The sequence below is a fragment of the Diadema antillarum genome, unplaced genomic scaffold, assembly GCF_040938485.1.
Source record: "Diadema antillarum isolate AM-2024a unplaced genomic scaffold, OU_Dant_1.0 seq00000775_RagTag, whole genome shotgun sequence".
Taxonomy (NCBI): Eukaryota; Metazoa; Echinodermata; class Echinoidea; order Diadematoida; family Diadematidae; genus Diadema; species Diadema antillarum.
Window position 1 is genome coordinate 1,585,344 of NW_027271664.1, and position 14,061 is coordinate 1,599,404.

Here is a 14,061-nt window from a genome sequence, read left to right on the forward strand (position 1 = left end):
TGGCCGTATATGAGTCGTCTCGTAGGATGACTAAATTAGAAATGTGTCCTTTGAATGATTTGCTTTGTCATTACATTGATGATAATGTGACTGTGCATCACAAAGCCAACAAAAAGTTGCACCCCTTGATTTTAGAAGTCAAGGATTCAAAAAAAAAAAAAAAAAAAGGTGAAACAGGTCAACCAAGTCGACTTTCAGTGTTTATCCTTTCTGTAAGAGCTAGTCTCCGTCTTCTTCTTATTCTTAAGTTTGTGATCATAATTTATGAATGGGAAAGGGTTTTTCTTCAGTTTTTCTGCAACCATTTCTTGTAGAGTATATTATTATCAGGTACGTCTTACAGGTCCCTTTTCATTTTTTGAAAATCCTTTGCACACTCTTCACTAGTCTTTCAACTCGAATAACTTTTGAAAGGATAATTGTACTGCTTTGAAAGTTGGCATCAATCATGCACAGAATGTGTTAATATAACGTACTCAATATCAGTGTAATCTGATATTCTCTTTACTGTTGTTGCTACAGTGGTTTACATCCTGTGTTTTGTCCTTTTCATCGCACAACTAGCATGGCTTGGTAAGGATTAAGGGCTTGAATAGACCCGGTACTTTAGGCCTCTTTTCTTATTTCACACTTTTCCAGAATGTGTGTTTTCTTTCCGATATTTAGATAGGTTAGGGGAGTTCATTTAAATTGAGTTATACAACATTTTGAATCTTAGAGTCTGATCTTTTCGAATGTGCCCTTAACTAAAAGTCCATGTCAGGCGACTTTTTGTTGGTTTTGTGATGCAGGGTCAGATAACATGTAGGCCCTATTCATGCAATTAACCACTTCGTTTTCACTACCAAACATAATTTCATTTTTCTCTCTCACACACTCTCAAACACATATGCTGAAATGTTAGCATTGTATTGTATATATAAACATTTATATGTTTTATGTTACTGTCTTCTAAATGGAGAAATGAATGAAAACGAGTTTCATAATATATGTGTCTCTATCAAGTTTCAGGTAAACGTGTTAATTTCGCTCTCATTATTGGACTCATCATTGGTGTGCCTGTTGTCATAGTCGTCTTATTTCTCTCTGTTGGGAAATATCTGCAAAGCAAACATCCGGATTACCTACCGCGAAAAGGTATTGGTTTATTTTCTTTATGGTTAGATATTTGCATTCATTGCGTTAATAATCATTAACCCACATGCGCGTGTGGGTCTGTGTGTGTGCGCGCGCATGTGTGTGTGTGTACGTATAGGTGTTTACTGCTTTGATTTTATATATAAATTTCTAATAATTTTGATACAAAAAATAAAATTATAACTACTTTTTGTTAACCTTATGGAGACCGACAAATTGTCCCATGTAATATTAAAGCAGAACTTACAAATCTGTTATCAACGATGATTACTCTATGTCAAAAAAGTATATATATATATATATATATATATATATATATATCAAGCAAATGCATCAGACCACACGTCGAAAGCGTATATGCTTGAAATGATGTTGGCATGAGAATGTGGTAGTGAAAAGAGAGGAAACAAGAAAGGTGTCGAAAATAAGTTGTACCCCTGATATACTGTATAAAAATATGTTCATTTATAGTGACCCTCTTGTTATTTATGATAATATTTCAGGATGTGGCTGGAACCCCTGCTGGCGAAGACCAAACAAACCACAGCAATGTCATGAGGAAAGTGAATGCTTGAGAGGACCAAACATATCAGAGCAATGTCATGAGGAAAGTGAATGCTTGAGAGGATCAAACACACCAGAGCCATGCCACGAGGAAAGTGAATGCTTGAGAGGACCGAACACACCAGAGCAATGTCATGAGGAAAGTGAATGCTTGAGAGGACCGAACATACCAGAGCAATGTCATGAGGAAAGTGAATGCTTGAAAGGACCGAACACACCAGAGCAATGTCATGAGGAAAGTGAATGCTTGAAAGGACCGAACACATCAGAGCAATATCATGAGGAAATAGAATGCTTGAGAGAACCAAACATACCAGAGCAATGTCACGAGGAAAGTGAAGGCTTGAGAGGACCAAACATACCAGACCAATATCATGAGGAAAGTGAAGACTTGAGAGAACCAAACATACCAGAGCAATGTCACGAGGAAAGTGAAAACTTGAGAGGACCAAACATACCAGAGCAATGTCACGATGAAAATGAATACTTGAGAGGACCAAACATACCAGAGAGATTTCATGAGGGAAGAGACTTCTTGAGAAGACCAAACATACCAGAGAAATTTCACGAGAAAGAAGAATTAATGCTGAGTAAGAAAAAAAAAATGTAGATAATCACATTCTTATTCGTTGTCTTAATAAGTGTAATATTCCACTATGCAGAGTAACTTTAATATCTTCAATATTATGAAATCTCATCTCTTCTACCTACATTCTTTGTACAATCATACAGCCGCTGCTGTATTATGTAACACAGAAAGAACGATTAATCCTATTCCAGGCCCTCATCCCCCCCCCCTCCCCCGGTCTGTGCCGCTGTGTTTTCAGGTTATTCCTACATGTCTACATGTATTTAAGTACATTCATATATTCATAATATTGATTTTGTGTTTTCGCTTTCTTCTATCTTTTTGGTTTCTCTTCTAAGAATCATCATCGCTTACAAAAGAACAGGTACAGCAATGCAAGGAAGATCTGAAGGCATATTACCGTGTGTCACGAAGCAAGGTCACGGTGGATCCACTCGACTTTATGGAACGTGTTGAATTGGATGATATTTATACGAATTTAAGTATAATAGACCAAAGCAGCAAGCGTAAGATACCGATAACATACGACGATCTTCTGACAAACAATGAAAATGGATATCTTTCAAAGCGACTTCTGATTCAGGGTGAAGGAAGTGTCGGTAAAACAACGCTCTGCGCTAAGATTGCCTGGGACTGGTGCCAGGGACGGATTCTCCGAGATCTGGACATGGTGCTGCTAATACCTCTTAGAGATATTAAGAACGCAACAAGCATTGGTGGTATTGTCAAAACTTACCTCTCTCATTCAAATACGACAACAAAGAATAAGATAGATGACTACATTTCAACAAATCTTAGTAGGGTTCTCATCATATTTGACGGTTTCGACGAGTTTGACGAAAAATTAAGTAAAACGAGCACCAGTGAGGTCATTCGCATTCTAGAAACAGAGCAATACAATTCATGCAAAGTAATTGTGACAACACGCCCTTGGAGAACAAATGAATTCAAGATGGACAAGAGTCTTGCCGAAACTTACACTTTTCTAAACGTTGAAGGATTTAACAAGGCAAATTTATCAACTTATGTTAAGAGGTACTTTCGGATAAGAGAGAAGGACAATCTTGCAGAAAACTTGATCAGTTTTATGCAGGAAAATGATGTCATCCAATCGAACATGGCCCCGTTTCCTATTTACTGTGCAATGCTTTGCCTCCTGTGGAACGACTTCAGTGAAGAAAGGCGAAGAGAAATGCAAAAATTGCACACTTTCTCCCAGATTTTTGGAGAAATGATCTCGTTCCTGAAAGAACACTACGCATCAAAAATTTGTGAAAATCTACAGAATCACAACATAGTTGAACATTTGAAGGAAGCTGGCAGGGCAATTCTAGAAATAAGTAAGATTGCGTTAGATGGTTTATTTGACAGGAATCTCTCATTTCCTGACGAACAATTCAGAGAGTGTCATGATGCCATGGTTACTTGCTGCAGAGTGGGAGTTTTGACCATAGAAAAAGATGTCATCACAAGGGAACGTCGGCGCGATGTCAACATTTCATCCTTGGTTACATCAACTGTTTCTTTTCCCCACAAACTGTTTCAAGAATACATTGCAGGGGTATATATTCAGTACTTATTCGCCAATGACCGTGCTAAGTACGACAATGTGAAAAACAAACTTTTTAGTCGACCTAAGGAGTTCCGCTACGTACTCTACTTCACGTCAGCTTCAGGGAATGAACTCGGCCTTGATATCATCAAAGGCTTGATAAACTGTCCCTCCTATAAGTTTACATCTGATCCCTTCCGTGACAAAGAGAATGAGAAACGTGATTTCTGCGTTGACATTGTGTTTGAGTGTCACACTGAGGAGGCAGCAAAGGCAGTGGGAGAAGGATGGAATGAATACAGACTATTGTCCAATACACCAGAGCACACAGTATCAGGAGTGGTGTTCATGGTGCGCTATAACCAAGTGGTGAGTGACACAATTTGAATATTGGTATGAAATATTTCAGAAAATATCATGTCGAACGAAAATAAGATTCCTTGTTTGTGCTTGTGTGTGTGTGTATGTGTGTGTGTGTGTGTGTGTGTGTGTGTGTGTGTGTGTGTGTTGTGGCTCCCCTGTGTGAGTGCATAATCTACAACCTCAACAGCTGTACTGAAAGTTGGTTTTCAGAACTGGAACAGGTCCTATCAATTTGGGAAATTGTTTTGAAATACAAAATTCTGTACAATTGTGTTAACCGTTTAGGTATGATATTGTTATGTTAAATGATTGCATTCCTCGCATTCCTTGCATGATGCAATTTAACTTGCTGTGTGAGTTTAATCTGAATCGCTATGCCACTCATTTCATGTCTTGTTATTATTCAGAACGTTTGGTGGTAAATTGTATAAACACATATATGATCGTTTTTGTATTTTTTTAAAGAAAAAAAAATAAGTTATGAGGAGTCTAGCGATTCTAGCAATATTAGTCTAGAAGGAGAAAGGGGTTCCCATGCACCTCAAACATATATTTTTTTTAATCTACTTCATCTAGACCAGTTTTGTGCGTAGATTTCAAAAATGCAATGTTAACAGGTCAAAGCGTGTCCCATAGTGGTCAAAAATCCGTTTCCATGGTAACGCATGGTGAAAATGTCAGTATCTCATAAAAATACATGTAACCTTTGATAAAATTGTTCAATTGTCATGGCTTTGGGATCAAATTAAAGAAAATTAAATTATCTATATGATGATACCAATTATGTAGGGGGTTATACCAACCTTCATCTTAATTTTGAGGCCAGAATACAATTTTTTCACATTTTTTAGCAAAAATGCAATTTTACCATAAAACTTATCTATCTTTAAATCATACCAAAACATATTCAATTTGTTTGAATATTCTTCAAAATTATACTAAATATGTATGCAATACAATGTGAAAATTTCATAGATATTGCTCAAATAGAAAGAAAGTTACGGCCATCCAAAGTTGACATTCAAGCATGTCAAGAATGTGCAGGTGGGAGCGTGATGTACGCCCTCTATTGTTGAATAATCTCATTTAAACATTTCAGTCATCATAATTTGGTTCCAAAAGCATGAGAATGAAGTTGGATGTGATAAAGTGGGTCATCTAGACCAGTTTTTTGGGTAGAATTTAAAAAAAATGCATTAACAGGTCAAAGAGTGTCCCATGGTGGCAAAAAAATCTGTTACCAAGGCAACGCATGATGGAAATGTCAGAATCTCCTTAAAATGTAATATTTGATACAATTGTTCACTTATCATGATTTAAACGTCAAATTCAAATGAGGAGTATTAAATTCTTTGAATGATATACCAATCATCACACGAAATTTATACTAATCTTCATACCAATTCTGAGGTCAGGGTAGTAGTTTTTGCTGCGCGCTGCTGGGGGGGGGGGGAGGGGGGAGTAGAAAAAAATCATTGGTTCACATAGGAGTACAGTACAGTACTAGTATACTATTCGGGTATACGGTGCACGTTTTCGATCGAGGGCATGCGAATAGCTTGAATCGAACAATAGGATTTCGTAACACTGGGGCCCTGTTTAAAATTGATTATATACTAGTAGTTGATTTCAACTGTAAGTCTATAGGCCAGGGAATTGAGGCTAAATTTTGGGGTCAACTGACAACTATCTTATATATAACAAACAAATTTTGTATTTGAAAGTATACATGTATGTCTTAACAAACTTACCAGTAAAATTTACCCAGAAGTTCTGCTTCGGAACATGCCGAAATGACATCATCAACATGGCCACCCCACAAACCAGATACTCGTAAATGAATGGGAATTTTAGGATACGTCAAGTGTTCATTATACAACTGACATTAATCATGAGATAAGTTTCTAGTGTATGTATTTCTTATTTTCTGCCTTTCTTCAAACAAAATTGGGCACATTTGCGACCCCTTTTTCAAAAAATCTGAGCCCAAATTAGGTCATTTCTATGGAAACCTTATGCTAAAAACAATGTTTTTCTCAAACAAAAAATGCAACACCTTCTCAACGTTAAACACCATTCTAAATTTACATAAGTACGCAAATTCATAGCTATTTAATTGACTGGAGTTGAGACCTAACCTGTTAGAGACCATAGCTACCATGGTTACACTCAAACTTGCCTGTAGCCATTATAACACAGCTGTCCAGAAATCACAATTTTCATTATTAGTGGTGTATTATATGAAAATGATAGCTTATCCATTAATATTACGTTGTCAACATCTACATGTCTACGGTAATTTTGTAATGAATGAACTCTATTTGGAGGGTGGTTTGTTCGAATCTTGATGATTAAGCTCTTGCATCCTTGAGGGTTTTGAGATATTGAAGATGGCAAAGTCAAAGGAAACCCTGTGGGTAGTGCCCAAAGTTACCCCAGTCGAGCATATTATCCCACAACCATTAATTTACAAAACATGCATCAACCAACACGATTTCCGTTGTTCTAAGCGTACAAGATTTTATCCTAAAGTCGTTTCGCCGTTTAGCAAAGACTTTGTTATTTTCATGAAATGCAATTGGCATTGACAGCGGAGACATTTTTCTACAATGTGTACATCTTTAAAAAGTGGTGCACAGTCAAAGTGGCTCGCATGCAGGGAGGTACCCGAATTTATCCCTATACCCTCACGGCCCGGTACAAAACATAATAACACGTGAATACAGCTGTTTGAAGCGAAACAAAAACTTCTGTGCATAACGTCCTATTCATTTCATTTCCATTAAAATTCAGTGGAAGTTCTCGAAGAATTGTTGTTCTACAATATCTTGGTATAAGGTGAAAATGGTTCACATACGAAGACAACCACGAGGAGGGTGCCCAAAATTACCCCACCCAAAGACAGTCTAAGACATGCAATAATCATATACCAGCGCAAATACATGAATATGTTCTATGGATACATGCCTTTAAACACTCCTTAAAACTTTTATTTAATGAAATTCAATGGAGTCAACAGACGATGTATTGCTCTGTAATTTTTACTTACACTGACATAGTTAAAGTGGTTATCATTCGAAGGGAGCCTACTATATGGGAAGTGCACACATTAATTGCCTCTATACATGACCTTTGTAACGCAAATATCAACGCAATTATAGTATACAGTCGTTCCACAAGTGCATGTCTCAAAAAAGGTCGTTCCTTGAGTTTTAGGACTAACCCTTGAGTTTTGTGATTATGTATAATCATTGTACATTCTTCTCATTCGACATAATTTTACCGCACCTCATTTTCTGTTACAAAGAAAGTGATGTCTATCTGTTCTTGTCGAAAAATGAAATAGAAATTGAATTGAATTCTATTGAATTGGATTCCTGCCATATCAAGACACTTTTTCTCTATAAAAACTGCCGGGGTAGAGATAAAATAACAACATTGATTCATAATATCTATGCAGTCCAAAGGGTTCACTTGCAGAGACCACCTTGTGGGAGGTGCTCAAACTAATCCTAAAGGCAATGAAAAACATGCAGTATACACTGTACAACCGCGAAAACTGTTCCATGGTTACATGCCTCTGAAAAGCTCTTCCGCCTGTGTAGCACATACGCTTTCGTAAAATGCAATTAAGGTGATATATGAGACGTTGCTTTACAATATCTATTTTGTCAAGCCCTTGGGAAGTGCCCAGATCACCCCTGCCCTGACCGTCGTGGTCCCAAAACAGATTAACAAAACATACATTACATGTATATGCCACAGTAAACTCACTTGTACATGCATGTACGGTCGTTGCCGAGTGGTAAATAAAGACACTTTACTTTTCATGATTTTTAAATGGTATAGAGACACTGCTTTACAATCACCATAGTCAAAGGGGTGCACATTCAAAGGCAACCGAGTGGGATTTGTTCAAAACCATCCAACCCCCGGGGCAATATAGGAAACATGCACCAGCATATAGCACAAATATGTTTCAATTTACCATGCCTTCACATTGTCGTTACGGTTGTACAGCGATTGCCCTTTTGTTTGTATGAAATGCAATATAATTACAAAAAGTAAAAATGCTCTACATTAACTATATTGTTAAAACATCCAAAAGCAATCCCCTGGGAAGTGTCCAAAATAAACACCGCCGCTCAAGCCCCGTAATTACATTTGTACATCACACGGATACTATGAACGCAAATACCGATGTTCTTTACAACAATACAGCTACACACTTTTATATCAATAAATGTCGTGAAAATGATAGGAGAAGCATTGCTTCAAAATATCTATTAGTGAGAGGATGTACAGTAAATGCCAATCCTGTTGGATGTGCCCCAATCCCCCCCCCCCCCATCCGCCACCTTCAGTGCAGAGGCATGAAAATATACCTTATGAAATATTGCAAATTTAGATAAAATTTGGGTGCTTCTGTTTGCTTTTTGTTTTCATCATCAATCAATTACATAGAACTAGACTCTAACATTACAGATCTATTGTAATGAATACAAAATTATGTGGAGTCTACAGAACTAAGGTCTACACCAAAACTAGTATTATGTTACAGACAGTATCATTCCATCAAACTAATCTTGTAATCTGTTACTTTCACACTCAGCAAAGTAACTATACAAATAACAATCTATTCATAGATGTTCTCTTTAAATATTAGTAAATTCAACTCAATTCAACACAGCACATCAACAAGTTCTGATTTCATGTCATACCTAAATCCTAACACATTTTTAAACATGTGAGACTGAAGTTCAAGGAACATAAACTTGTAGTGGAAAAGCTTCAATAGATGAAGTTTTTTTGGTACTTTGCTTTTAGGCAAAAATAAATGTATGTTGCAGAATGGTTTTAAAAACAATAATATGACACAAAATGCAATCAAATACAAGGGTCAGAGGTTTGATTTATGGCAGATTTCTTTGACTGATCCCGGTCTGATCCAAACAATAAAGCTTCTCACCAAAACTTTTGTCCTATCACAAGCAAGCTTGCTTATTTCTCCACAATAGAGGGCGCGCATCATCATCCATCTGGAAATTCTTGACCAATTCTTGACAGGTGTCAATGTCAACTTTGGATGGCCGTAACTTTCTTGTTATTTGAGCAATATCTACGAATTTTTCACATTTTATTACCTACATATTTGGTATAATTTTGAAGAATATTCAAACAAATTGAATGTGTTTTGGTATGATTTAGAGATAGATTATTATTATGGTAAAAATGCATTTTTGCTAAAAAATGTGAAAAAATTGAATTCTGGCCTCAGAATTAATATGAAGATTGGTATACCCCCCTTCATTCATTTATTTTTCATTTCCAACAAAAACATATAAATATAATACAAAAATTGAATACAGTGCATAAATTTCATCATACAAAGTAAAGGATAAATTTACAGAAAACTTGTAGGTATAGGAAAATATTGGAAATGGGGAGGAATGCTAAGAAGCTGAGCTTGTAGGCTGCATTCCCCCCACACGTAATACAAGAAATTATATGATCGATAGACTGATAAGCATTGAAAATGGATGAAACAAAGAAACTAAGACAAAAAGACCTATAACCTAACTTATCCCAAACAAAAACCCTGAACAAATCCCTACACTACACTAAGTCGCTGTCATGCCGGAAAAGAGAGGAGAGAAACAAAATAGTATGTGTGTGTGTGTGTGTGTGTGTGTGTGTGTGTGTGAGTGTGTGTGTGTGTGTATGAGAGAGAGGGGGGGGGGGAGAAAGCAGCTTAATGCGTGGTGTGAAGATAAGAGACAAAAAAAAAATAGAAGGACACGAGAGGTAGTGGATGGATGGAGCCGCTTAGCTGTAATTCCAATAGAATATAAGGTTGGATTTTACACTTCTTTGCAACCAATAAAGAATCAACAATTCTTATAACTGTTCAAAATATTTTTCTTCAGATTACTCTTAAAGGAACTTAAACTTGGAGATGTCCTCAAACTGTTAGAAAGGTTGTTCCAATATTTAGGTCCAGCAAATGTAAATATAGAATGTGTAAACATTGTTCTAGTTAAAGGCAGATGGAATTCATCTGAGTGACGAGTTGGATATTTATGGAACGAGCGGTTTCTCGCAAACATGCTTGTGAAGACAGACGGCAACAAATTATTAGAAAGTTTATACATAAATTGGCCAAGACAATAATAATAAATATCAGTTATCTTTAAAATTTTGTTTTCAGAAAATAAAACATCGGTGTGGGCTCTCCAAGAAACATGACAAATTATTCGAAGAGCTTTTTTCTGGAGACGGGACAGTCTGTCGAGATATGATGGATGTGTGTTCCCCCAAGCTATGATGCCATAATTCAAATAAGGTAAAATCAAAGCTGAATATAACATTAAAAGGGTGGGAATAGAAAAATAATATTTAACTCTATTAATAACACCAATATTTCGAGATATTGTGTGACAAATACTATCAATATGTGACTTCCATGAAAGTTTATTGTCAATAACCAAACCTAAAAACTTCATTGATGCAACTTCATCTATAACTATATCATCTATTTTTATATTATTTTTTATATTATTAGATGAAGTAGATTAAGTAGATTAAGTAGATTAAAAAAATATATGTTTTGGGTGCATGGGAACCCCCCTTTCCGACTGCACTATATGTTCCAATGGCAAAATAATTCGACTCCATGCATGGAGTCAGACCCATTTGCAACAGTTCCGTTGTCAAACTGCCCTTTGTAGTAATCATCCAAGTTTGGTTATACTAAAGAAGCCGTGTATCTAAGGGAGATGTCAAACTGTTTATCGTGTATAGAACGTACCTATGTATTTGGGCATATATCCATTTAGGGAACATAACACGAGTATTGATGCAATCATATTCATTGCCCCTCTGCCTTTCTCATAATATATCTAATTGAAAATGCATTCCTTCTTTCACAAGTTGTGATTCAGCGAATTGACGATATGAATAGAACGTGTATCAAATGATCTTCTTTGCTCTGTGAGGTTCAAACCTCCAATCAACTGCGAGTACTTTATCAACCTTCTTCTTCTGTGTATAATTGCTTTCCTCTATCGTCAATTCATGTTCGTTCTATTAGCAATCGCTAAATATAAACCGTGTGAGATGCGGGAAATCTGTGTCACGTGACTTGGCGGAGGGCATGTGTTCCAGCAGTGTACTCCGTAAGGTATGGCTATGGTACTCACAATTCCACGTGGAATTCTACAAGATCCTCCGGGCAGAGGTTTCAAACTGTCAGGTAAGAACTTATATGAATTACCACGATCTACAACACGTATGCCTCTTTTATGTACAGACTACAGATGAAATGTTACCACGATATTTCATAGAGGCAATACATTAACTGGATGACAATAAAAAATGTAGAGAAAAAAAACAACTCTTGGAAACAAAAAAAAAAAACAATTCTTGCAGAAAAATCTTCTCAAACAAAGAATCCAAGGTAAGTAAAAATGAAAGTATATGTGATAATCATGTTTTCTATCGTAGATATCATATCAACTGCCATTAAGTATGATGATCACTTACTGTAGTGAATGACGAAGCCATCTTTCATCCCCTGACTGAACTGGTTTGGTATTTACACTCCTATGTATAAAAGGAGAGTATACTGCTACCAAGAAAGTCGTTCTTACTGTTTTCTCAACATAATCATATTAGTGTGTTGATTAAGTAAAAACTAATGTAGCCTGATCTTATGTCTATAGCTTTAAAATGACTGCACATTACATCATTACCATATGGTTTTTGTTTGTTTGTTTGTTTTATTTGTTTTTTTTTTTGGATTTTCCATCTGAGAAGATGGCTGGATAGCCCATATTCAGCTACGTTAATCTGGTCTTCCATGGGGTCCAATTGGTAGTCTACGATCCACCTCTACAACGATTTTTTTTTTCTTCTTGTTCAATAATTCCTTCTTCCAAAGTTCACACCATTTCATAAATCTCTCTCTTTCTAGTTTCAAATACGTTATTCTTTATAATATATATATATATATATATATATATATATATATATATATGTATATATATATATATATATATATATATATATATTTAAAGCTATATATATATATATATATATATATATATATACATATATATATATATATATATATATATATATATAGAGAGAGAGAGAGAGAGAGAGAGAGAGAGAGGGAGTGATTGAAAGAGAGTTCAGTAGGGGATCCCTATATGCGGTAACTATATGCGGTAACGTAACTTGTGCAGGTGCATAGCGCTATACTATTCCCAGGAAGTAAACACTGTACACATTATTTTTTCTTCTTTTGATAGGAAGGTGATAAGGCAAAGGACATTGTTACTGAAACACAGACACACAGACACACATAAATGTGTCGGGTTAAGAAACAAAGACTTTGGCAAATTCAATTCAATTCAATTCAATTCATTCATAATAAAAGACAGAACTACACAAAACTAATGATGATATGTTAATTTTGGCTTGAAATAAACAATTTTTTTTTTAATCAAATGAAGAAAGATCCTTGCAGCAAATTAGTTTTTAAAACAACCAGCGACGTCACTGGCTGTAGCTATCTCACGTCTAAAAGGAGTGTATTAGGCCTATTTAAACAATTATCATATAGACCGGGAAAATCGTTTTGATAAGATGCTCGGGATCATGATTTTTTTTTTTTCTGTCGTATATTGAAATCTGGCAATACAAAAAACTGCACGCTACGTGTGCGTCTGCGCAGTGTTTGTGCCTCATAATAAATGCAACTTTTAGAATAAAATGGAATAGAGTAAAGATACTTAAAGACATTTTAACCTAGAATGACACTGGACGACTCTATGTGCGAAAATGTGATAGGTATTTATAATCACTTCCTCGATGGCAAAGACCCCAAAAAGCAAGGCGGTGGAAAAGTAATTTGCATTCGTAAATCACAACTCATTATTGAATCTAAACGGAAGCAATATACCGTAACGGAAAGCTACTCAGGTGTCTATGACTCTACGAGGACGTCGAGTCATACAGTAACAATGATACACCTTACTATCATCTGTCAATTAGTTTATTCTCTCCAGACTTTACATTGTTTTATGCTGCTGTCATTGACGAGTAGTCATACATAATGTTACCTTTGGTAAAAGAATTCCATGTCGCATAGCATCGCTCAATAATGTAACTCAATACTAGACGTTGTGATTTTTTTGTTCGTTTGTTTGTTTGTCTTTGAAGTGATGAATCCTTATTTACGCTAGAAACGGGTTATTATCATTTCGATGTGTTCCACTGCGAAGATCGTAACAAATAGACAACTTAGTGGATTCTATTTCGTTGTCAGCTTCCAAAGAGTATAAGTTCACTAATTTGTAACAGATAGTAACGTGTATAACACCTCTACAATAGTTTTTTTTTTTTTTTTGCGTGTTCAAATATTTCTTCTTGCGATTTTCACACCATTCATTAATCTCTCGTTTTTATTTCCACATTTCGATTCCGTTATTTTCTTCAGATTGAAGATCTGTACTTACGTCTTGATGGTAATGATATCCTAAAGCTCTCCTCGGTGGGAGAAGACTTTGCCCAATGGGTGTGTGCTATGCCACGTCTTTCCAAGTTCAGACTGGAATGCGCCTACTTGACCGATAGTTTCCTCCAACAGCCGCCACCTTAGCATCATCATGTCAGGTATGTACATGTAGTATTTAAATATAATTGATCGTATTTTACTTCGTATTGACATAACTTTATTTGTAACTCCAGTCCTCCAAAGTCAGCATTATGAAATTCAATGTATAAACGAAAGTATAGGTATGAACGGTACAGTAGTGACAAATGTACGGAAATCGAGTGCAATGCGTTTCTT

The 14,061-nt window shown here is 35.9% G+C and overlaps 1 protein-coding gene across 5 annotated transcripts in view; it reads left to right on the forward strand.

The window, feature by feature from the left end:
* Positions 1-13,845, forward strand: part of LOC139738927 (uncharacterized) — a 238,710-nt gene extending 224,865 nt beyond the window's left edge. For 3 of the 5 annotated variants that reach the window (XM_071649550.1, XM_071649554.1, XM_071649552.1), the window contains exons 4-9: positions 1,006-1,137; positions 1,641-2,291; positions 2,629-4,211; positions 10,414-10,548; positions 11,296-11,457; positions 13,708-13,845. In XM_071649550.1, the coding sequence (XP_071505651.1) occupies positions 1,006-1,137; positions 1,641-2,291; positions 2,629-4,211; positions 10,414-10,530 (2,483 nt within the window). In that variant the 3' untranslated portion in view covers positions 10,531-10,548; positions 11,296-11,457; positions 13,708-13,845. Of the gene's footprint in view, positions 1-1,005; positions 1,138-1,640; positions 2,292-2,628; positions 4,212-10,413; positions 10,549-11,295; positions 11,561-13,707 lie in introns of those variants that run through there. The other 2 variants (XM_071649553.1, XM_071649551.1) reach the window with 2 other exon arrangements.
* Positions 13,846-14,061: the final 216 nt, after the last annotated feature.